This window comes from Zalophus californianus, chromosome 15 (genome assembly GCF_009762305.2).
Source record: "Zalophus californianus isolate mZalCal1 chromosome 15, mZalCal1.pri.v2, whole genome shotgun sequence".
NCBI lineage: Eukaryota > Metazoa > Chordata > Mammalia > Carnivora > Otariidae > Zalophus > Zalophus californianus.
In genome coordinates, this window is record NC_045609.1 from 81,284,073 (window position 1) to 81,309,635 (window position 25,563).

Consider the following 25,563-nt stretch of genomic DNA (forward strand, 5'->3'; position numbering starts at 1 on the left):
CTCAGCTCTTCCGCCCCTGGGTACCAAGCTCTGCGGGCCTAGCTGGAGTGGACACCTGTACGCTCTACACCAGCTTTCCTCAGTGTGGTTTTGGGACCCTTGGGTTGGCAGGAGCGTCCCTTGGGGTGTTAAAATGCAATTTCCAGGCCCAGGCCCTGACTCAGTAAACAGAATCTCTAGGGGGAAGGGTCTGCATTTAAATAAGCTGCGCAGGCTGTATGAACAGCAGAGGTGTTGAGAACCACTCCTACAGGCTACACAGGGGCCTGGGTTCTCACACCTGTGTCAGAGTGGCCGCTCACTCGGCCCATCCAGCCACACACAGGACACTGCCGGAGGCTTGACCATTCCCGTTTCTACAAATCTGGATTCAGAACACCATTAAAAGTTGGTGCTTTGGTGACTGTTTTGTTTCCAGCTGGTAACAAGAAGCAGAACTAGAGAGAAGGAACCCTTTTTCCCTTCAAGTCCTCAGAGGGTCCTTTTTCACAGGAGGGGGTGGGGGCCCCAAGCCGCACAGCATGTTCTGGATGGAGAGCCACAGGAAGAGACCTGGGAAGCCAGGGGGAACAGTGTGAGGCCTCCCACCTTCCTCCCGGGACACGCCAACAGCAGGCCTGGGGTGGACGAGGGCCCAGAACGACAGCGCACAGCTCGGGAAAGCCGGCACCAGCCACACACCCTTCGTGCACTCCCCAGTCCTCTCAAGTTGCTCCATCCCCCGTTGAGCCCATCTTCACAAGTCTGAGATTATTCACAGGGGTGTGTGTGTGTGTGTGTGAGGTAAACATACACAAGGCTCTACCTCGAGATGGAAGGACAAACCACATAGACGCATACAAACCAACCAGGTCTCTCACGGATGGTCCGACTAGGTGACCTCCCAGGTGCCACAAGGCTGAGGCTTGCAGTCTGAGCTTGAAGTCTCTGGAAAGACTACCACCAGCCTGGGAGGCACAGGAGAAGCCGACACTCACACGCACGGGAACACAACCCCAGATCCCCCAACCTCGCTCACGAGGCATCACGGTCCTGCCACGCCCTGATGAAGGAGGTACAGAAGGCTGCTGGGCACACAGATCTAGAGCTCAAAGAAAGAAAACACTCGGAGGAGCACAAAAAGCATCTGGCTTCAAATGTTCTTGTTTCCATTTCTACCCTTAAACTTGAAGGGAAATTCCCAGGGGCCCAGATTCTTCGGGGACTACAGCCTTCTTCGGGGTTCAAAAGCTAGAGGAGACTTGCAGCCCTGGACATCTGTGTGCTGTGTGTTACAGGCTGCCTCATGGTGACAGAACCACAGAAGAATGTGGTTTCTAGAAAAGGTTAAGCACCTGAAGCAGAGACCCAAGATGTCAGACTCTTGGAGCCTCCCTGGCCTGGGTCGCAAGCCTCCAGCCAGATCGAGACCGGCTGACTCATTCTTGGACTTCACACCCATCTACTTGTGCTGACGATGACTCTCTCTCTCCCGCCCTGTGGGTTGGCTGGTGCTAACTTGGCCTTGGGACTGCAAAGACTTGATTTGGGTAGAAGCTCTAACCCTTTCAATGGGAAACTGGAAAGTATCTTTCTGAAGGCAGCATTACTAAGTCAATCTTACAAAAAGAACACAGGGGGAAAATATGCAGGACAATGCCCTGAGCTATCCCACAGGGGGTCACTGAATTTTTTTTTTTTTAAGATTTTATTTATTTATGTGACAGAGAGAGATAGCGAGAGCAGGAACACAAGCAGGGGAATGGGAGAGGGAGAAGCAGGCTTCCCGGCAAGCAGGGAGCCCAGTGTGGGGCTCCATCCCACGACCCTGGGATCTTGCTGAGCCGAAGACAGATGCTTAACGACTGAGCCACCCAGGCGCCCCATGGGGTCACTGATTTTTAAATGAACTTCTAGAGCCCCTGGCCCACTGGAGTGCCTCTTTCTCTGTGTCATCAGAATGGAGATTCAATTCAAAGCTGTGTCGGGAAGAAAAGGTTCTGGGGCTTTGCCTGACCAGGCCCCAGCTTCTGGTGGTGCCCTCTCGATAGCGATGAATCATAAAACATCAGCTGCATCTTGGGTTTAGGGACAGTGACACAGGACACCAAGCTCCTCGGCCAAGGCACGAGGACGGGGAATTAGGATGGCTGGAGAGAACACTCCACCAGCCCCATCAAGGGAAGCAAGGAGCCTGGCTTGAGGGGCTCTAGAAGCCTGAGCAGCTAGTAAGCTTCAGAGTGGTAACCAGGGCCTTGCCCTCACCAGCCGGGTAGGGGCGGCCCATGGCAGCTGCCACAGCTTCTGGGAAGCCTCTGCTCTTACAAAAAGAGGCTTGGTGGGATCCCCCAACAGCGAGTATGGAGGGGTAAAAAACGCACCAGACTGAGCCTGAGGAACACAGGCCTCAGTCTCCCATCTGTATGGGGCAAGGCGCCCACCCTGACCTCCAGGGGCATCCAGAAATGTGGAGGGCACCAGTATTCCCAACGGCAACAAGAACTGTGACGGGACAGAAAGGTCACCTTTGCCCATCCCCTTTGGCATTCCCATCCTGGCTGTGGGTACGTGCGGAGGAGAGGAAATGGGCACCTGCTTGCGATTCATCTCCGAAGTGATGCACGCAGCAAAGCTGAGCGCCATCATGGAGAGGAGAGATGTGGCAGCTGGGAGAACTGTTCAGAAAACACCCGATGAATGTGTACTAACTGTTAATTAACTAATACCCCACTGGGCTCCTTGCTGGGGCGGGGAGAGAGCACAAGCATACATCCCATGCACGCTACTCAACTGTGGGGCATCACGGTGCTCCCTGTCATATGGGTGGGGAGCCTGAGCTTCAGAAGAGCGTCACACCTCACTGAGGGACGCGCGGCCAGCAAACAGCACAGTCTGCGGTCCCAAGGCCATGCTCCTGCAGTGGGGCCTGGCTGCCCCTAACTGGACCACCTTTCTACCTGGCAACGTACTGTGGCGGGTGGTGCCCAAAGTCAGTCTCACAGTTGTCATTCCCCGTCCTCTGGCACCACTGTGGCCCCCTCCCCACCCCAAGGCAGGCCAGCCTGGGCGAGAAGGCAGCCCGGGAGGCTCCCTTTTCACTTGTCACCATAAACAGCCATCTTGTGCCAATTACACTTCGCACCTACTTCCAGTCTGTACTTTATTCCAGAAACACTGCTGGAAACCAATACAGGGTGCGAGGAAACATTTAAAGCACTCTCTATGGACAAACCTTAAACCACTTTAGGGACTGAAAAATCACGATAAATAAAAATAAATAAAAAATAAAATTAAAAAATCATACATCTGCATGCCTGTATGGAGATGTGCTTTTAAAAATGAAAACAAGGCTCTCTTTAGCCAATTTCAGTTAATAATCTGTTTCTTATAGGAGGCTCTGGTCCAGTGATCATATTCCAAATGGCTAGCCCCGAGAGAGAAGCAGCAGCAGAGACCAGAAACTGGCCTGAGCAGCTCAGGGGCTGCTACGGTTGTCCCTTCAGTCTCAGTCACGTGCTTGTTCTAAGAAATCGAAAATGTCCCACTTCCAAATGCCAGCTTTCTCATACAAGGTGCAATCACATTCCACTTTCAACGAGTGGTGGAGTTAAAAGACCAAAAGCTATGAAATCTCAAAGTGAAATCTTCCAGTCCCGCACAGCCCAACACAGCCAACTGGTTTACCCTGTAGAAATTAATACAGAGAGTGCCCCTGGGAACAACCCTTTCATGTACAGAGGAGACTTTAACAGCCAAGTAATTAAACACAGAAAATAAGGGCGTATAATTAAAATGCTGACGAACCTGAACCAGAGTGTCACAAGTAAGGCTGCTATAATATTTTTACAATTCCCTTTTATACATAATGCATGATCCTTCTGCTCAAGTTTCTCTGTGTTCTCTGCCTGCAAAATAATTTACATTAATAAATAATTTATTACCATAACTCCTAAAGTAATTATGGGTTTCCGTGCAATTTTTTTTTAGCCTATGAATTGTTTTGTTCTCTGTTCACTGACTTGTATTTACACGACTTTTCCTAGTGGCCCTTTTGCAATAAGTGGTATTGCATTCGCTTTCTCACATACTATTTGATTTCCAGGTCTCTCCTCGCCTGAGTGGTGAGGACAATGGAATGTGTAGTGTCCATTGTCCCTGTGATACAGAACTCATTTAACGGGTGCAATTAGCCAAGGGTGGTGAGTGGAGCGTGCTCTCACTCCACTTGCCCTGCTTCACCAAAAAAGAATAAGCTAACACACATGTGCCCCTGGGTCAGCATGAAGAGGCATCTCCCACAGCAAGCGATGGAGGACCTGGCCGGGGCGGGGGCGGGGGCGCACCTGCCTCTCCCAGCACAGAGTGCTTCCGTCAGGTGCAGCCAAGCCCCCTTCTCTGCCCGCTAGAGACCATGGCCAGCAGCAAGGGCTGGCCCGCCTGCCAGGCCAGCTGACCACAGGGCCCTGGAGCTGCCACCTGACCAAGGCTTCCTGTGTTAAGAACACAGGAACCAGTCATGTACATGGCTCTTCCCCAGAGAAGTCACTTGCAGAGGAGATTCCCGCTCTGCACAGAAAGTGTTCTCGGGGTGGTATGGGAGGGGAGAAAGGAAACCAGAGGCAAACACCGTCTCTGCTAGAAAGGGCCCTTCGGGGACCGGGCTGGGCTCACAACCTAAGAAGGAGCACTGCGCCCTGGTGCAGAGCAGGCCCGGCAGTGGCCTGGCCCTACTGGGCCCTGCTTCTGCCATTCACACCTCCTCCTGGCTTTGTTCACTCCCCCAATTTGGGAAAGCACAAAACCACTTCTTTATATCAAGTTCCCAAACTTAGGGTGTGGGGGGGGCGGGGGGGGGGGAGACAACGGGGGGGAGGGACCCATCATCCAGCTCACAATAACATAAAGTACTTAAGAAGAACACATACTGAGGGGCACCTGGGTGGCTCAGTTGTTAAGCGCCTGCCTTCAGCTCAGGTCATGATCCCAGGGTCCTGGGATCGAGCCCCGCATCGGGCTCCCTGCTCTGCTGGAAGCCTGCTTCTCCCTCTCCCTCTCCCCCTGCTTGTGTTCCCTCTCTCGCTGGGTCTCTCTCTGTCAAATAAATAAATAAAATCTTTAAAAAAAAAAAAGAAGAAGAAGAACACACACTGTTGTGAGCCCTTGATTACATGAGTAAGGCATTTTATCTAAGTGGGTGTAGGGGAGGCCGGGCTACTCTAAAGGGTGGCTATTTAAGAGGAAGCAAATAGGCCGCTGCACTCCCCACCCTAACGCGCTTGCCTGGATTTTCTTAAGAATGCTCAGGAAACTCAAACTCGCCCTGGCTTCCAGCTAGGACCCTTGCAATGGGGGCTTGGGAGGGAAATGCCCTGAGTCACAGGGCCAAGCTGTCCCCAGCAATCACGGGAGAATTCCACTGATCAGGACCACAACAGGAGTTCTTTATCTCCAGGGGACGGGGGTTGGTGATTATAGTAAGAGGACATTTTGTCTTGGCTGAGTATTGTCCAGTCCTGGAAAGGCTCAAAACCCTCTTGAAGTGCCATTAAAAAGCAGGCATGCTGAAAATGAGACCTCACTGCCTGGGATGCCCTCCCCGTTCACGGCGCAGGGTAGAGCCACACCTCGGTGCACATGTTAAAATGGGCAGGAGCGGTCACCTGAGCTTCCACCAGCACACAGGCTTGGGAAGGCCTCTGACGGCTGACATTCCACCTCGGCAAGTGCCCAGGAAGGGGCTGAAGGTGGGAGGGACTGAGCCGGCGCCTTCTGTGTGCTGCTGTCTCTTTAAAGATTACTAAGAACCGCAATCTGCAAGATGAGGGGACTGAGGCTCAGGAAGATGGGCCGATCTGCCCTCGGCTCTAAGGACCCTAATCCACAGGGAATTCACTGTTTCTCCATCTCTCCACTCCTCTAGACAGACACCCCCTTGAGGGCAGGGGCTGATTTACTCTCTCTCTGTGCCAAGTGCCTGACACAGAGTTGACCCTCAATAAACACCTCCTGGAACAAACCACCGAAATGAACCGTGGTGAAGGAAAAGCCTTGGTAATGCACACTTCAGATGGGCCTGGGTCTCCCCAAATCAAGGAGGGGCTGGCCAACAGGCAGCTGAGGAGAAGGACGAGAGGACTCGGCAGACCCCCCCACCTGGCTGTTCCTCCGCTGCCTGGCAGTGCCCTGGAGCCAGCCTACGTCAGGCACAGACGGCCTTGAAATAAAGACCAACACCCCCACCACCAGTTTACCAGGCTGGCGCAGCTGAAAGCTCAAGTCCAGGCTGGGCTGAGGAGCTGAGTGTGCCCAGGGGCCTCCCTCTCCTTCCGGGCAGGACAAAGGCAGGCAGTTTCCCCACAGCACAACTGAGTCCAGCCCATGAAGCAGGCAATGAGGCAAGCTTCTGAGCCACGTGGCTAAGTCACTGAGGGTTTGTCGAAAGCCGTTAACCACCAACAAGGTGCTCAATCAAGCCCCGTGGGGGGACAGGTTTCAGAAGTGTGTCACAAGGGTAAACCAAGGCCAGGTGATCTCCCTGTTTCCATTCCCTCTGGGTGGCAGCATCAAGAGGACCACCTGGGGCTCTCCCACTGAGCTGTGGCTTGTGACTGAGAAGAAAACAATCTTCCTTCTTCCCCAACCTGGGTCCAACTCTGCCAAGGGAGCTTGGTGGGGAGTCACCTCACGAGGCCTTGGTTTCCCCATATGGGAATGGGGCGTCCCCACTGGCCCCACACCAGAGTCGCTGCAGAGTCCCAGCGACCCTGTGAGGAAGGAGCCTGGCGCTCACGGCAACATACCCAGCACCCCCTCCACCCTCATCACCCCATCTACGGGACAGAGTCTAAAGAAGACAAAGAAAACACTGCACAGAGTCACAGGCTGAGAGGAAAGGAGAGAAGACCTGACACGGTCCTGTGCAGTCAGGCCTGGAAACCGAAGGCCTGCAATGGTCACCCACCAGGGAGCTTGGTTGCTGCCTCAACGTCAACATTACAGAAACTCATCCGGCAGGGTGTCCCCACAGGGGGCAGGAGTCACGCAGAGACAGCGAAAGGAGAGATTGCGCCCGATCATCTGGAGCACAGGAAAATCAATATAATCAATACAGTCATCTCCTCCGCCCCTTTATAAAAAAAGAGTCATTCACACTTGCGGGGACACAAGAGACCAAGACAACCCTTCTGGAAAACATGTCAACAATACGAAGCAAGAACCTTAAAAATGTTCCTGCCCCCTGGCCTAAGCCACTCCTGGGAAATCCTAAGGAATAATCCAGAGGGCAGACAAAAGACAAAAGACTTAGACACGTAGTCACATAGTCACCGTTCATCACAACGGCAAACAAAACAGCCATTCCACCGAACAAACAAGGGACAGTTAAATCGTTAAATACACGGTGATGCACAATGAGGTACTACAGACTCAAACCACACAGGCTGGGCCAACGCTAAGCCCTGGGGAAAGGATAGTAGTTAAGGACTACTAAGTGAAACCAGAAAAAAAAAGTTTTTTGTATACAATTTTTTACAATCATTTGTCCATCGTAGACTTGGCTATGTCAAAACTTCAAAGAACATAACAATACACCAAAATGTTAACCAGGAGTTCTCCCTGGGTACTGGGGCTAGGAGAGATTTTTATTTTGTACTTTACGCTACGGTGCGTCTTCTGAATGTCTCAAAGGGAACATGATTACCTTCACAACCAGACAGAAACTCTCAACACAGTGGTTGGAGATGACATCTGTAACCCACACCCCAGCGCCCATCTGCTCACTCAGCCCCACAGCCCGGGTGCCACTCCAGCACGGCCGGGCCTGAGACGGTTTGAGCACAGAGACGAGACCCCACTGCTGCTCTTTGTGCCTGTGTCCAGATAGGGCTTCCAGCATCTCACCTGGAGGACTCAGGCCCTGGTGGAAGGACTAGAGAAGGGCTCTTCACAGCCACCTTGGTTACTCACCCATAATTCCACAAGAGAAAAGTGTCGGTCCTTGACTCATCTTCTTTGGCGTGTGCTGAAAACAACCAGAAAAGCTATTCACTCTTCAAGTCATAAGAAGCACGTTTGCACATGACCCTGCACTGATCCCTCACTAAAGTCACAATTAAAGGGGTAACTGTCTTTTGCCAACGTCAGATTAGGGAAAGGAGAAAAAAAGCATTCTAAGAGGCAACATCAGCCGATAATTAGACCTGGACTCTCTGTCCAAAGTCTCCATTGAGTTATGGAGTCCATCAAGTTCATGGCTTCAAAAAACACACCAGAAAGCCCCACGACTTCTGACACTCGGGGATTTTTCCACGTGAGTGCCGGGGAGGGGGACGCAGGAGGGGGTGTGATGCACACGGTTCACCGCACTGGGCTGCGGAGAGGCCGCCCCACAGCGCAGGCTGGGAGAAGAGGGGGCCTCTCAATGACAGGAAGAGCCCCCAGGGAGGAGCGGAGGCCCTTCCGCCGCCCTCGGCTCCTTCCCTCCCCCAAGACCCCAGGAGAACAGCTCCCCGTCCTCTACACAGAAGCACCAGGTACAGCTCGAGCCGGGGACCCTGCGCTGTGCAAGCTGCTTCACCACTACACGGAGGCCCCCAGGCACCCTCTCTGAACTGAAACAGAAACTCAAAGGTTATGTTTGGTCACAGCTGAGGGCGATGGCTTTTGAACTCCTTGGCACCGTATTTCCATGGCTTCCCTTCCCACCGTAAGCATTCCACGCCTCCCCTCAAACCCCACACCCAGCCTCACAAAATGCTACGGCCACTGGGAGAAAAACAGGCCAGTCGGGCCTACAAGGGCCCCAAGACCAGGCACTGCTCCACGGCTACACAGTAACTTGAGCGCAGAACATTCCGGGCTCCCCTGTGCTAGCTGAGGCATGGGTCAGGAGGCCTGTTCTGACCTCTGGTGAGGAGGAGACGGTGCCCCTGGGGGCCCCAGGAAGAAAGGTCTGCCTCAAGGATTCCTAAGACTCATTCCTTCCTTCTTCCCTTCACCCACTCCTAAGTACTGGTAATTATTCACAGGAAGGCTGCACTAGGGGTTGAGCACGTGACGGGGAAAGAAGCCTTCGGTCCCAGAGGAGTCAGCCTGTCCAAGAGAACGCCACCTTCTGAGAGGAGCCCCACATAACAGCGACAACAGGCGTCCGGTCCGAGAAGTGGGCGGGAACCAGGCCCCGGAGCAGGAGGGTGGAGCTGACGAGGAGCACCGGGCCCTCCCGGATAAACGGGTGGCGAGTGCCCGGCCCCAGCTCCCCAGTTCTGAGACCTTTGCCCTCAGTCAGCTCTGTGTCCATCCAGTCAGGTTATTAAGGGCACATCCTGCCCAGGCTGGGACACAGAGGTAAAGGAGGCCTGCCTTGGCCCTCAGGAAGCTCACATTTCACGGAGGACACAGTCACACAGACAAACCATTACACTACAGAGAATGCGGGACCAGAGAGGCCAGGGCCAGGCCGAGGGTGCTGGGGTGCGGGAGGTCAGGGCTGGCTTCCTGGGGGAAGCACTGGAGCTGGTGCTCGAGGACCAGAAGAAGCCTGCAAGGAGCAAAGGGGCTGGGGCAGGTCTTCTCCAGTACCCCCTCCTCAGTTTAAAACACTCATTATATTTTCGGGATAGGTTGCCCTCTTGGACTCCACAGGGACTTTAACCATCCCATCTACAGTCATCCAGAGAAATATCTGGAAAAAGTTAAAGACAGCTGCGTCTGCCTCTCTCCCAGACGACCTGGTTAACACAGCAGGATGCACAAAGAAAGCCCACACCAAAGCCACCTAATGGAGAGTGGGTGACAAAGACTCAAGAACCCCGCCTCCGCGCCATGAGGCCCCAAACAACCAAGCACTCAGCCCACGGACGCCAGGCAGTCTCTGCTCCCAGGGGGAGGGTTCAGAGACAGAAGCTGGGCTTGGCCTAGGCCAGGGGCCTTGCCTGCTGAGGGAGACAACTCTGACACGGCAGGAGCACCTTGACACAAAGCAAACATCCACCGGGGAACCAGAGCCCCCACCCCACGCTTGGGTTGAGGGGGCAGGTGGCAAAGCAAGCCAAGGCGGGCGGCCCACAGAAACCCAAACCAGGATCGGGCCACGGAAAGCAGAAGACAGCAAGAAGCCTGGAGCCGCCTGTCCGCTGCACTGGCACGCAGACCCACCGAGGAGGGCTTGGGGTTTACAGACAACAGGAAGCGAGCTAGGGAGTCAGCCCGCTGACTTGTCCTTCCACAAAGCTGGCATGTTCCCGACAGAGGGGCACGGCAGGGCCCTCTAGATCTGGGCCCTCGCAGGGGCTGCTGACACCTGTGTGGGTGCCAGAGAGGCTGGGGTCTGTGCCTACAGAGGGAAGCACTGCGCCGGGCCACAGGGGCTCCGGGGCCCTTGCTCACGCATTCGTTCGCTCAGCAAGGATTTATCCCTGTTGGCGGCAGACCGTCCGTTCCCCAGGCTGGAGGACACACTCTTGGAATGAGAGTGCTTCTCACGCCCCCAAGGCCCTGCTCTGAGACACCACCATTCTCCACAGAGAGACCAAACCAGCCTCCTAACTGGTCCCCGGCCTGTGCCCTGGGCCCACCCACCATTCTCCACCCAGAACCCACAGAGGCCAGCCGACATTGCTCTTCTGCTTACGAACCTCCAATGACTTCCCACAGCAACCAGAGAACCCGGCCACCTCTCTCCCCACAGCCACCAGGCCCGCGGGAGCCAAGCCCAGGCCACCTCAGGTCTCTCCACGACAGGCTCCTCACAGGCTCCCACCTCATTCCGGCCACCTTCCCTGACCATCCCAGCCAAAGGGCACCCTCCCCACCTGTGCTTTTCTCTTGAGTGTTCCGCACTGCCTGCATCAGTTCCTTTGCTTCTGTGCTTATTCTCTGCCCCTGAGAATTATGCTTCTTAAGGCTGCCATCTTGTCCCAGTGCAGAATAGGTGCCACGTGACTATCTGGTGACCAACAGCTATGGCCACCTGTCTGCCCAAGCCTGTCTCGTCCCTGCTGCCACTCACCAAGCAAATGCAGGGCCAATGCAAACAGACTTTCACTGGGCAGAACCTGCCACCTCCCCAAATCTTTGGGCTCATGCCAAGTCGAAACTTGGTGGAGAAGGGGAGAGAGGGCCAGCTGGACAGTTGGGGGCCCCCTCTGCACCCCAGGGAGTAAGAGGGCAGCGATCACTTGCACTCAGATCTCACAACTTGAAGGAACACCTTCTCCACGTCCCCTGTTCTCAGTGAGCCCCATTCCCGCTCTCTCACCAAGCATGCGGAAGTGCATGACCTTCTGCTATCAGCACCCGACTCTTGCACTGGGGCCCCCTCCCTCCAACACTGCAGTGTCTTGGCGGGCCTCCACCTCCATCTCTGACAAGAGACAGGACACCGGCGTGGCCAGCCAGGCCCTCTTTGCTCCGGGGCTCTGAGTCCTAGACTGAGGAAGTGCTGGGGCTGCTTTACCCAGCGAGAGGCCCCGAGCCTGCCATGCGCACCTGCTTCCAAAACCCTCCGAGCTGCCCTGTCCCTGCCCTTTCTGGGGCCTCACTCACCAGCTCTCCCACCAACTCCCAGGATGTCAGGCCCAGGCATACCCTGACCACTGTCAGGTTTCTCTGAGCCCAACACCAAGGTCCCTTCAGGGCTCCGGGTGGGCCAGAGCCAATTTATCTCGGGTATGCCTAGACTATGATAAAATTCCTGCTGGTCTGTACCATTCTGCAGCCAGCCTTCGCAACCTTCAAATCCTCCGCACCACTGCAGGGAGGCTGAGCCAGCCCATCGTTATGCGGCAAGGCCCAACAGGCCGTAGGGACTCCTAGCCTCGGGTTCATATGACACTCACTGTGCACGCTGAAGCCAGCACCCAGGCCTTGGCTGGTGTTTGCAGAAAAGAGGACAAGGAGCACAGCTCCCCTCATATCTCTCCCACTGTGATGCCGCCCAGCACAGGGCCTGGTCTCTGCGAGATTCCTCAGATCACAAGGGAAGGTTTTGGAATCAGATCCTCCACAGGGAAGGCAAAAGCTGGAAATCAAACTGGGGCTGCAGGGGCCGTCTGTCCGACCAAAGACAGAAGGCCTGACTCAAATAAAGACACAATTCAGGTCTTTACTTAAGGAGGAACTAGGTGTGATAGAAAATGGCAGAGCTCATCTCTGGCCATAATCATGCTTCTCCACAGCTTTGCTCTGCAGATTACCGACTAAAGCCATCACATCACTTTTTCCCCGTAACACTGTTATGGGGAACCACAACCCAACACAGGCAGGCTCACACTCATGCACTTGAGCGGAACAAGCAGCGTACCCCAGCCTCCAAAAAGGAACACAGTGAGACCATTGCAGTGGAAAGCAGAAGACAGAGCCGTGCCTCACAAGAAAAAGAGAAGCCCAGAAGGGACGAGCACCCTTGTGTAGAGAATCTCAGAGAGCAGACGGAGATGGAGCGGTGGCCCGGGCTTCAGGGGCTTCAGGGTTAGCCAAGGCATGGCTAGTGGCTTTGTTTGCTCAGGGAAAAGGCATCGGACTGCCTCAGACCATCTGTGCACCTCTGGGTTCTAACCTCAGGCCAGCCTGGGCCTGCCAGCCATCCTGGCTGGGGCTGCTGAGCCCAGTGCCAACTCTGGGTGGCCGCAAGTACGAAGACCCTCAGCACCCAGACAGCTGGGTGCGAGGCCTGGCGTGGCCATGGACTCCTCCAACTGGGCAAATCACAGCCTGGGCATCCTAATCTGACAAGAACAAAGGGAAGGACCTGCTCCCCAAACCGGTGTCGGCTGTTGTGGGAAATACCTTGAGGTTGGGGAAAGCGAGGCAGCCTACAGCCGCGCTCCACTCTCTCCCCTGGAACAGTCTCTAGACTTGAGAGAGAGGCTGAGACACTGGCCAGGGAGAGGAGGCAGGCCTGGCCGGGGAAGACGGTCACTCTGGCCTGGGAGAACGGGCCACGGCCTGAGCGTGGGCGTGTGGGAAGGGGGCTGGGGGACACTGCTCCCAGGGTCAACCGTCTGGGCTGCCTTCCAGCGGCAGCAGCTAATGTTAGAACACTAGGAGGAAGAGCCTACTCCGCAGAGGAAAGCAACCAGCAGAGAGCGGGGGGGGGGGGGGGGGGGGGGGGGGGGGGAGACTGAGCACAATCTTCACTGCCGTGCATTGTGCGAGCCAGGCCAGCGCTGGGGCCAGGCGGGGCCCTCGGCCCTCTCTCCCCAGGGCCAGGCGCAGGGAAAGGCAAAACGCTGAGCACTTGTCAGTCCTTTTTTCTGTTTTCCTACATCTCTCTTGGGAACAAGGCCGGTCACTTGTCACCAGCATTTCATTTTTAGAAAAAGAACAAGAGACCTCGGAGGGCAAGGAGGGAGGGGCTACAGGCTTCCTTGCCCAGTGCCTCCAAGGTGACTGGGTGGCCCCCAGGTGACTTTCACCCACAGTTTGAGACTTCTCTCTCACTGCTTCCCTAATTCCAAAGTGGCCTGTGATTCACGTTTTCTTTTTTAATCTGAAGCCCACCGCCCCCCTCTTTCTGTTATCTTCTTAGCCTGATTAGAAAACAAAAGAGAAATGCTTTTCCATGTTCCTGTTGTTATCTTGATGGTATTTACACGAGGATGGCGTTGCCAGTTTAGGAAGCTGAAGCAAAGCCCCTGTCCACTTCCTCCCAACCTTGCCGGCAGGGGAGAGCATATTTACCCTCCCTTCCGTCTCAGGGACGTCAGCACTAGACTCAAACGATCTGGGGTCTTTCTCGGCTGCTCCCTGTGCATGCCTGGACTGGAAGCCGGCCTCCCTCGACTTTTCTGAGTAGATGAGTTTCCCTTCCCCCACTAGGGCCGGGAGGCCACGCTTTTGCTGGCAGGCACTCAGGCCATGTCTCCTCGAAGAGCAGCTCAGCTGAACTGGGGCTCACGTGCCCCGGGGCCAGCTCCACAGCTAGCCCCAGCCAGGCTGGCCCCGCGATGGGACCAATTCCACGGCAGCTGCTGAGGCCAACAGCACAGCTGGAAGCGGGCAGGGACCCTCCCCTGGGACCTCCAGACAGCCCTCACCCCAGAGGTCGTTCCTTTCTGGTCAGAGCTACTCTCCGTGTAGTCTTCAGATTTCAGCAGGAAAACACCCCCGCCCCGCGCCCCCGCCCACACAGCAGAAAGCAGAGCGGCTCGTACCTGCACCCTCAGCTGTGAACCTGAGCAGCAGCGAGAGAGGAACTAAAAGTGAGGAGCTGGGCGGCAGCTGGGCTGCAGGAACCCGTGTCCATTCACTCTATGAACATCCCTGAGCACCTACCATGTCCCAGGCCCTGGTTTCAGGCACTGCGCACTCAGCAACAAGCAAAAGAAACAAAATTCCTTGCCTACATGAAGCTCACATTTCAGGGCAGTCATTCAACAAACAAGATCGAAATGTCAGAAAGTGACAGGCACTAGGAGGGAAGGGGGGGAGGGCAGAAAGTGTGGGGGAGAGGGTGGTTGTGGCAGAGTTCAATTTTAGGCCGAGTGAACAAAGAAGAAAGAGAGGGAGGGAAGGAGTCCTGCCAAGGGGGAGTGTTCCAGGCTGCAGAAGTGCAAAGGCCCTGAGGCAGGCTCGAGCTTGACATGTTGAACAAGGAGGTCAATGTGGCTTGAGCAGAGTGAAGGGGGCGGGGGAAAGCAGAGACAGAGCAGCACGGTCAGAGAAAGCCAGAGTACATGGGCTCTGGGCCTCCTGGTAAGGGCTCTGACGTCTGCTCGGCCGGAGACGGGAAGCCAGCAGAAGGCCAGAGCTGAGGAGAGATGCATCCGCCCTGTAGTCCCTCTGGTGGCTGGTAGAGAACAGCTAAGGAGCCAGAAGCAGGAGACCAGTTACAACACATTCCCAGACAAGAGAGGACAGCAGGCGGGACCTGAGCGGCAACCGTGGGGACGGCGAGAGGGAATCTATTTACAGACATATATTCAGTGCAAACTGGAAAGACAGCCGTGATGGGCAGAGACCTGACCCATCTTTGCTCGTGGAATTCTGCCAGCCCAGTGCCCGGCACACACACGGTGGTACATAAAGGCCTCAGGTCTCGATGGCTTTCCCACACTCCTACAAGGGTTGGAGACCCAGCCGGGCCTGTCTGCTCTTGGCCTGATGGTTGGTGTGAGCTTGGGGAGGGAGCCCACAAGGGTGCTAGGGTGGGCACTCAAGAGGGGCTGCAAAGGGCACCAGGAGGGGTGCCGGGCAACGTGGGAAGTCCTGCAGACTTATCAATCTGCAAAACTCCTCCTCAGGTTTATTTCTGTCAGAGTGGGACCTCCTCCCGCCCCCTCTGCAGGGGAGCAGCCCCACTCACTTCTGAGGAATTAGGGCTGGAAGGAGGTTAAGAGACTCCCCTGTTCTCAGTCTGAGAAGGCCGAGCTGTCTGCCTCTCTGGCCCAGCCCGTCAGGCCACTTGGTCACAGGATAACTTTGGGGAGAAGGCGGGAAGGGCAGCTGTCACAACGGCCCACCACCTTGGCCGCCAGACCACACCTTCTTTCTCCACGTCTCCCACCCCCGACATTCTTGAGGCAGCAGCTCTCCCTCCGCACCGCCCTTTGGAAGTGCGGCCTGACCTTGGCCCCCACTCGGGCACCACCTCCCTTCGGGAAACCACCTCCCCTTACTGGGTGGAGACCAGAAGGAATGCCAGTCTCAGCCTGGCAGGGGCGGCAGAACCCCGCTTGGTATTATTTACCAGGGTGCTGGCCTTCCTTCCAGCTGCTTCTTGCAAGCACTTAGCCAGGCTCTGGGTTACTTCACCCCACTGCCCCAGCCTGCAACATCTCCCAGAGCTCTGCCCTGGGCACTCTGGACTTAGTCTGCTAAGCCTGCATGTTCAGTCCACAGCCCCACCTGGACATCAGGCCTCAAAAAAGGTCATCAGAGAAATGAGGCCCAGTAGGTCCTTACCAGCTCAGGGTTGAAGGTCCTGCATGCTCTGGAGTCAGCTCCCTGTTTGTCGAGGCTTTTACTTAGGATCATCACCATGGTAAGGACCTCAGGCGCTGGGCTCCATCCCAGGGTGGGCACGAGCCATCTTCAGTTGGGCAGACTTGGGCAGAGGTGACCTCCTGGGCACCTCCCAGGTGACTGGCATCAGCAGGAACAGTTCCCAATCAGCTGCTCACGCTTGGGGAAGGGCTCCTCCAGGAAATGGCCAAGTGCACTCAACTTCCTGGAAAGACACCAGAAAGGCAAGGGATTCAGGACTTGGGAAGACCGGGGCTCTGAGAGAACTGCCCGCGCACCCTCCTGCTGGGGCCCTGCTCAGAAACAGAACTGCCTCCCCACTGAAGGAGATGCATCATGGCTGCAAAGGCCAGGATCCCTTTCTCAGAGGCCCCCGTGCCAGCCTTGAGGCACGCCTAAAGCCAGCGCACTAGCGGGTACAGCAATGGGTCTCCACTCAGCCACGTGGCACCTTTAAGACCTATCTCAGGGTCTGGGTTGGTCACAATCTGCTGTCCCCAGAGTGTACTCAAGTCATGTGGCATCTAATACCCAGCTGGCCCTACAGACCGCTTCGGTACATGCCCAAGGCTGAGGGTCAGACACGTACCAACCCCACAGTCAAAACTGAAGGGACCAGCCCTCAGGCAGCCTCAGGCAGCAAGGTGGCTACTGTCCTCCACCGAGTTACGAACAGAAGCTACTGGAAGAATCGGGCGGGTCCATTTAAAGGCACATATTTCCCACCCTTGGAAGCGCCACTTTCAACAATGACACATTTGCAACACTGGGGGCCTCTGTAGCTTTGTCCCCTTCCCCAGACTGGGCCAAACCAAGTCACAGCCTTCGCAGGGCCTGCCCACACCACCCAGAGCCGCCAGCAGTGACAGGAGCCCTCATGGCGCCATTCTGAACAGCCCCCCAGCACCTCCTCCCGCGTCACCCCCCAAGCAAACGCTGAAAGAACAAGGTCTTAGCTCAGGTTTGAGAACTCGCTCCTTACACATTAATTCCTCCCGTCCCTACTTCCCCATCCCACCCCTCGGTGGTCACACCTTCAAGGAAAATCACACGCACGCAAGGAACCTGAAGAGCACCGTCACAAAGTGAAAAATAATGACAATAATAGCAGAAAAGGGCAGCTCCTAATCTATAATTAAAAACAAACTGCTCAGTGCAAGAAAATGCTTTAGAATCTGCTGCTCTGTGTAAAAATTAATTGCACCCTGGTATTTACTTGCTGCCCAGACTGTAAATCATATTTTCCTGTTTACTTCGATTAGACTTTACAGTGGGTGTTATTGGAATTGCTCAATTACGGGCCAGCTGGCAAGCACAGGAAAATTACCTTCTACTGTTCTTCGAAAACAAGGTTCATCCAAAGTGCAAGAGTGGGGAAGGGGAGGGGGAAAATCAATACATTTTCAAAGGACTGGCTGTTCAGGAAGAGACCTGGTGGCGTGTAGGTTCCCAGGTCACACCAGAGTTTCAACACCACCTCCGTCTAGAAGCAACACATTCTGACCAAGAGTGAGCTGCTCAAGGAAAGAATGTCAGACCACTCCTCCCAGCTCAGGCCAGAAAGCTGAGCCAGAAATGCCCGCCAGCCCCCTGGACGCTTGGCTAGGGAGCGGGGTTGGGGGGTGCTACGGACTCTCCCTTCAAAGGGACCCTTTGTGCCGCCTCGGTGGTGGAGGCGAGGCCTACTGACGGCCATCTTCTTTCTGGGTGCAACCTCATTCGGTTCTGGAGCAGCCGGCCATTCGCCCAAGGCCCAGGGGTGACCTGCCTTTACCATCCCCACCCCCCATTTCTTTCTTCCCTAATAAGGCAGGCCAGCTTAGTGGTTACAAGCTCAGGTCCTGAGTCAAGGGCACCTGGGTTGGAATCCCAGCTCTTGAAATGCATTGTCTCGAGGGACCTTTACCAAGTTACTCACTCTCTCTCCATAACGTAGGGACAACAGTGCCTGCCTCAGAAGATTCCGTATCATCTGAAAACAGAGCTCAAGCCCTTTGCTCCGTGAGAAGCCCTAGCTCATTTGAGGAAGCACTCACTAAACAGTAGCTACCGTCCCTATTTTCATCAGGGAGACAGTAGGTCCTGATTCGTTCTCAGCAGTGGACACCCAAGCATCTAACTGTCCTCTCGGGTCTTTTTTAAAGAGAAATTCCATCAAATTTTTTAGAGCTAAATTCCACCAGGATGGAACTGGGCATATTATGGCCCATCCCTCTGGTGAAACAGTAGGTGGCCAGTAAGAATGATGCTGTGGGAGTCCATTGCCATAGAAACGCGTTAGGCCATCGGGATGCAGCCAACAGGCACCGCAAACACAAAGCCAGACGGAGGCAGCAGTGTGGGCGGCCCTGCTCTTCTAGCTCCGCCCCCACTGGAGCCCCTACAAGAGACCAGGACTCGCATCGGCAGCGCGAGGGGTGAATACCAGCGCACCATAAGCTCCTGGAAACAGGTGGTCAGCAAACACGGCAGGTGCCAAATGGAGAAAGGAGGTCTAGCACAATCCCTGTCCTCGGGGGTCATGGGGAGGTTCCATAAATGCAGGCACGAATCCAACTAAGGCAGGCAGGAGTAGGGGGCACCAGAGCGGAGCTGTAAAGAGACCCCTCTGCATAGTGGCTGGCAACACTCCTAGAGTAGTCCAGGAGTGGGGACAACCAAGACGCCATCAACAGGGGGCTGTTTCCACAAAGCACAGTGGAACCATGTAAAGGGATACCACGTCGCTTTAGGCCCAACTGTAACGAGGCAACTCTGACCATACGGATGTGAAACCCTCTCCAAGACACACTGTGAAATGAATACAGCAAGAGGAGTACAGCACAATCCCAAAAGCATGGCTGCCTTATGGAAGGCACCGTAGTTCTGGAGTAGAAGACACTTTGATCATATAGCTTTGTGTGCTGCTTGAATACCTCATCCAGTACATATGATACCTTTTTGGTTAAAAAGAAAATAGGCAAGATTTCAACTTGAAGGAAAGGCACACAAGCAGAGGGAAGGCTGTGAGCAAAGCGTGGGGCCCTGCCCTGTACATGGTGCATGGGACTCAGTGAGCACCCTGGTGGCAGGAGCAGAGGGTATGTGGAGAGGTGGCAGCGTAGGGACAAGGAGCTGGGAAGACAGAGTCAAACCAGCCTGACAGATCAGAATGCCAACTGAATGCAGACTTTATCATGTGGCCATAGGCAGCTCCCCGAGGGGCTGGGCTACTGTGATCTGTCGGAAAAGTGATTTTAGGGGGGACCTTTGTAATACTTAGCACAGAACCCTGAATACAGTATGAGTTCAATATACATTTTGGAATGAAGCTAAATCGTAGCAACAACTGAAATGATCCAGGCACATTCTCAGACCTTGTGAGGCAAATCCAGACCAGCAGAGCCTGGCACAATCTGGAATTCCCTGGGATTCCTTTGATCCGTGGCATGGGCCTCGCCAAGTTCACTAAGGAATGCCGATGCCCGTCCAGAGACTTAGAGCCGAGTCTGAGAATGGGGCCAGGGACTGCTCAGGGAAAAGCTGGGGGTGAAGCTGGGTGGGGGGTAGTCTCCACCTGTGAAGGAACAACTGGGAGCATGGCTCTGCCCAAGGTAGAAGGAGGTGTCCCAGAGCCACAGCTAGCGTGATGAAGGTCTCCTGGAGGCCACCTCTGGGGCACAGACCCCGCTCTGGTCTGGTGGGTTTTCTCTTAACCCATATGAAGAACAGCTTCTATCTACTGAGAACCTACTGTGCACCAAGTACTTTACACACATCAGCTACACAACAGGTTCATTTAACCCCATTTTACAGACGGATAAAGCAACTCACCAAGGGTATAAGGGCTGATCTTGCATCTGAACCCAAGTGGACCAGCTCCCGGGTTACCTGCTTCCCACTGACGTCCACCTGCAGCACGGCCCCCACCCCTCACCAGCCCCTCCATCCTAAGTGCATCTTTCAAAAGCCCACTCAAGCCACTACCATATGACCCAGCGAGGGGTCTCCTTGGCATTCATCCCAGAGAAATGCAAACTTATGTCCACACAATACCCTGCACATGGATGTTCACGGCAGCTTTGCTCACAACGGCCAAAACTAAGAAACAACCCGGATATCCTTCCAGGGGTGAATTGTTACACAAACTTTGGTACAGGTGCACCACGGAATACTACTCGGTGTTAAAACAGAAATGGACTACTGACACCTACTTGGATAACCCTCCAGAGAATTATGCGGAGGGAAACAACCCAATCCCCACACATTAATTATGGCATGACTCTGTTCACAGGACATGCCTGAAATGATAAAGCGAAAGAAATGAAGACTCGAGGAGGGGGACCTGGGGCCAGAGATGAGGATTTGGGCTGGGGGTGTGGGAGCGGGAGGCGGGTGGGAGTGGTGATGAAAAGGCAGCAGGAGGGACCCTCGCAGCGATGGGGATGGCTGGTACCTCGACTGTGTCTGCCTCCATTTCCTGCTTGTGATGCCCAACTATAGTTTTGCCAGGTGTCACTATCGGGGGAAACTGAGTAAATGGTACACAGAACCTCTACTATTTATTACAACTACATGTGAATTTACAATGCTCTCAAAATTTAAAAAGCCCGCTCAATCTATGCATTTATGAAAACTCATAGGAGTAACTATCAAAAGAATGAATTATACTGTAGGTAAAAAAAAAAAAAAAAAAAAAAGCCACAGCCCACATGGCTGCCAGTGCCTGTACCAAGGAGACCACGTGCGAGGCGGGGCGAGGACACGCACTGTGGGGTCTGGCGGCCATGCCTCCACCTTGACCATGTCACCCGACTTCACAGTTTCCTAATCTTTCAAATGAAAGCAGGAACACCTTTGCTCTGGGGGCTGATGGGAGATAAAAAAACGTGTATGAAAGCGTAGGGCACAGAGAAGGCCCCAGACCTCAGCTCCCGGCCCCCTCTGCACAAGTAGCCACTGTCTGTCTCTCAACATCTTCCCAGCGCATCTCTGCAGATTCTCTGCCTCTGTCTACACCTTGTACTGTCATTTCCCTGTGCCCATATTTACACGGCAAATTAGACTCCCTGCACAGTGCTTACGGCAGACGGAGGGCCTCGCGCCCCGCCTCTACACACATCTGGGGTGCCACTGTCCACAGGAGGAGGGATCTCCCCCTGGCACGGGCCCTGTCTATTCTGGGGCGTGTCTACTCTCCAGCTCTGACCCCGGGAGCCTCCGCTCAGTGACTCACCTTCTCCAGCATTTCCATTGAAAGAGCAAAAGGCAAAGTCAGACTGTCTGCTGACCCGTGATCCCACTTCCCCGTCCAGCTGGCTATTCCCGGGTACACGTGTGGTGGCAGAGGGCTCTGTCCGCCCCTCAAGTCTTTGCCCTAAGGGTGCATTTACCTAAAGACAGCCCCTCCCCCACCACTGTGCCCAGAACCAGGCCTGCAGGGTGGAGCGTTACACACAGGCGTCAGGGGGCACCAGGCGACACCGCCCACCATCGGCAAGAGGCCCCAGATCCAGTGCCACAGCACCTCAGTCCCAGAGCCGCACCCCCCCCGCCCCCTCTATAGCCCCTCCACCTGCCCCCGACAGCCATACTCCTGGCCTCCACCTCCCACCTCCCTGAGCATCGACCACAGGCTGGGCTCTTCTCACTTAACCTCTCACGTTTCTATGAGTGGGCATCTGTTAGTAGAACTCCCATTTTCCAGATGAGAAGACTGAGACTCCAGAAAAACATCCCCAGCATTTGCCCAAGGTCCTACAGCTAGTGGGGCAAGGGTGAGATAGGAATCCAGGCCTGCCTCTCCAGCGCTCTCTCCCCGGGGTCACAGGGGACAGTTTGCTCCCTCACACGCGTCGTTCCTAACATGAGACTTTCTTGCTGTTGTCCCACCATCTTCAATGTGCCTTCATCCATTTGCAACCCCAGAATCCAGCTGTCTGACACTGCTGTGGTCAGGGGCTCTCAGCCCCTGGCCAGTGCGAGCCCTGCCTATGTGTGCTAAGTGAGTTTATATGCAAAGGAGTTTTGTAAACTCTAAAATTCTATATAACTCTCAAGCAGATTAAAGGAGTTTACCAAATGCTTCTGTAATGCACTTTGAAGGGTTATCCCTTGAAAAGAAACTGACCACACCAGGAATCACCAAGACAAAGTCTTCCTTCTTTTACGGAGTATCTGTATCCTGCGTTGATTACTTGCACAATTTAGTTTTACAGCAGAAAACTATCTCACCACCCTAAACACAGCACTCAGCGCAAAATCTAAACAGGCCCTTGACCATAGACAGTGACTTTCCTGATGACTCGAGCCAGCCACTCCTCAGCGCTGCCCCTTCCCCTCCCATCGGGCAACGGAAATGGGAGGGAAGCAGCCCCCTTCTGCAAGGTCCTCAGGAAGGCCGCATGCATTTTTAGACTAGCCTCACTTCAGCGGTCCGTGTGACAAAAGCAGTCTGGGGACAGGACCTAGAAGCAAATTTAGGGACACATGGCGAAGCGCATCTTTCGGTGGGTCATGCCTTCTGCCACCTTCTGCCAGCGACAAACCGCTAGGAGGGCGGCATCAAGGCTCCTCGCTGCCCCACAAAGGGAGCCGAACCTTCCCAGGGTTACCTTTGGCTTGCGGTCTCTATACCTACATCCCCAGAGTTTGAAGGATGAATGCTAAAAGCCGCAGGAACTTCACCAGAGCACGACCTTTCCAAGGCCCAGGTAGTGCCGGGAAGAGGGCCTGGAAGCTCAGTAAGGGGACCTGGGGTTGGAGCATGTGTGCCCGGGCTGCAGCGAGATGTTTCATGAACTCCCTCGGCCCAGGTTCCCAGACCTTCAATCCTCCCGAAGGATACATGATGAGAGACAGCTATGCCTCCACCACCTTCAGCACACAGAAAACCAGAGACCCACAGAGCCTCTTTAGTCCATACAGTAACACCACAGACATGCGTAATACCAAACACTGCCTATTTAAGGGAACTCCACGGTAGAGGCAGAATCCAGGGAGAAACTACAGTTTGTTTTTACCACTTTCCTAGTATCTTCTTGGTCTGTATTTGCAGAAATAGGAGGTGACACAGAGTCTACCTTTTAGCAGAGCGTGAGTAAAATAAGAATAGCCGTGGCAACCGCGCTGGATTCTCTGCTTAGTGCATCCACAGAGTGTCCTTATGAGTGGGCACTGTTACTATTCCATTTTACAGAGTGACAAACTGAGGCACAGGCCCTAGGCCACCCAGCTGTGAAGAACAGAACAAGGACTCAAGCAAGCCACATCTGCTGAACTCCAAAATCTTTGTCTTGAGCCCTGACTCTTCTACTCCAGGATCTGTGAATTCCATAGTAAGGATCCCTCAAGTATCTGATTTCTCAGTTAAACCGACCAAATGCGGAAGCACAGATGCTAGGTTTGTAGTACAGCCCCCCTCTACGCAGCTCATCCTGAAGTATTGCAGGCTGAACACCAACCTTCTGGGATCTACTGCTGAAACACAGCACGAGGGTTCTACTGCAGGCAGGGCGTGGGGAGGCAAGAGGGCGTCTTCACCTTCTATCCTAACTACATGGATGGGCAGCTAGGCCAGGTGCCATGCAGAAGGTGAAGTGCTCCCCAGGAACACCAGGGTGCCCCCAGGCTGCGGAAAATCGTGCTGGCTTCTTGCTACACCAGCTGGAATCCAGGTCCATCCACCCCCTCTCCCCAGGCCTCTGCCTCCGGCTGTCTCTCAACCACAGCCACCCTGCCCTTCTCTCCAAGTCCACTCCTAGGGTGTTCATGGGGGGCCCTCCCCTCCACATGCACAGTCTGGGTGTGGACCTGCCTCAGTCATCCTCTGGTCTCTGCACAGAGCCTGCCACAGCAGGAACGTGACGTCTGGGTCTGTCGGCGGAGTCAACAGAACTGGGGAAGAGCAGCGGATCCCTGTCCAGAATCCACACGGCCACCCAGCTCGGTCCCAGATGAGCGGTAGAACCCTGCGTGAGCTACGTGATTCTGCTAAGCACCCCTTCATCCTTTGTCATCTGTAAGGAGTGATCCTTGTTCTGCCCACCTCAGGTGGAAGGTTAAAGAGGTAAAACTCGGTAAGGTGGGGGCTCTTAAAGAATGTCCCCATGGGCACTGAAGTCCTCCGGCGAGCACGATTCCAAGCAGAGTGTAGGCCTTTATTAAATGCTGTGGCTAACAAAGATCATGTCTTCTCAGCCACAGCATGAGCTGCTGGGGGCAGGAAACAGGCTTGTGAATCCTTCAAGCACCTCACTCCTGGGATGGGGCTGCTGGACATTAGAGTCCGTTACTGATTTTCATGCTCACTCAGGGCTCCCAGTTGCACGTGATTGGGGTCAGGGGGAGGGCTAGGCTGCCAGAGGCAAAATGACCTAAAGCCTCGTAGCTGGCATGTGCCTGCATCCCATTCTCAGGGGGGAAGAGGTACATTCTCGCTGCAGAAGTCAAGCACCTGCTCACCCAACCCTCACTCCCCACCCCAAAGTAAGGTGTACCCTTGGAGGTGTTTTCTTTGTAACTGAGATGAATATACCTTCCCTGGCCTAGTCCTTCAGGCGATCGAAGGCCACCAAAGGTCCACATCTGGAGAAGGACCAGCAGTCACATTACCTGCCTAGAAAAGAACCCACCCCATGCCCATGGCTGAACAAAGTCGCCCCAGCTCCCTTAAGAGACCATCTTACTGGAGGGAAAAAACAAAACAGTAAAATGAGCCACTGAATCACATCAGGACTCTGTTCTCTGGGACTTTACGCAGTCACTCTCAGTGTTGTAGGGATTTTCTGGGGTTTTGAGCAAATACCATTTCCAGAGGAGGGGAGGAGTAACATTATACAGGGACATGAAAGTGTCGGGACCCAGAGCCAAAACAAATCTGAACATGGGAACGAGACAGCCGGTGTTGCTTCTTGAAACCAAAGCCAACTGCATGCATGACTTGTCAGGAGCTCGTTCATCAATGAGAAACACCCGACAGACAAGTTTCCTATGAACACTCCGGTAATTCCCACTACCATTCGTGTCATTTTAACCCACCAAACACCAAGAGAGACGAGTGTGCTACGGACGAGAATGAAGCTGAGCAAACTCAAAAGGAAGGAAATGAAGGACAAGGGGTAGGAAGGGGAAGAAAACCAGTACTTACTGAGCACAGAGCCAGACACGCCCTTCGCCTCCAAACCAGGGCGAGGGAGAGAAGGGCAGAGAACAGGGGACGCCGAGACACAGCAAGGGCCCCAAAGATAATCTGAAATGTTAAGCCACTTAGCCTAAGACGACCATGACCTGTTCTTCAGTCAGACCTATTTACAAGTACAGTGAATTTAATCAAACCATGAAGAAATACCAAAAGAGGTAAGAAGTTAAAAAAAAAAATTTTTTTTTTAGCAAAATCAAAAGTAGAGAATGTCCCCACAAGAGGCAGTGTGGTCTGGGTAGAGCCAGCAGAGCTCAGGAAACGTGGGCTCTGGAGCTGGCTCTGCTCCTAAGCAGCTCTGCCTATTGGCCAAGCCACTCTCAGTCTCTGGGCCTCATCAAATGGGAGCCTGGGCCGGAGGAGCTCCATTTCTGACGAGTGAGCATTTACATGCAGCCACCTGCCAGGTCAGGTCACTGTGCCTCTCTGAGGCTCGGTCTCCT

General features: G+C 54.4%; 1 protein-coding gene across 2 annotated transcripts in view; it reads right to left on the bottom strand.

Annotated features, from left to right (window-relative positions):
• Window positions 1-25,563, bottom strand: part of FAM53B (family with sequence similarity 53 member B) — a 119,799-nt gene that overhangs the window by 57,727 nt on the left and 36,509 nt on the right. The window contains exons 1-2 of one of the 2 annotated variants that reach the window (XM_027597226.2): window positions 15,883-16,069; window positions 7,945-7,999 (exon numbers count right to left, since the gene is read on the bottom strand). The exons of the other annotated variant lie outside the window; for it this stretch is intronic. Of the exons in view, the coding sequence (XP_027453027.1) occupies window positions 7,945-7,999; window positions 15,883-15,960 (133 nt within the window). The 5' untranslated portion in view covers window positions 15,961-16,069. Of the gene's footprint in view, window positions 1-7,944; window positions 8,000-15,882; window positions 16,070-25,563 lie in introns of those variants that run through there. 2 annotated transcript variants of the gene reach the window in all.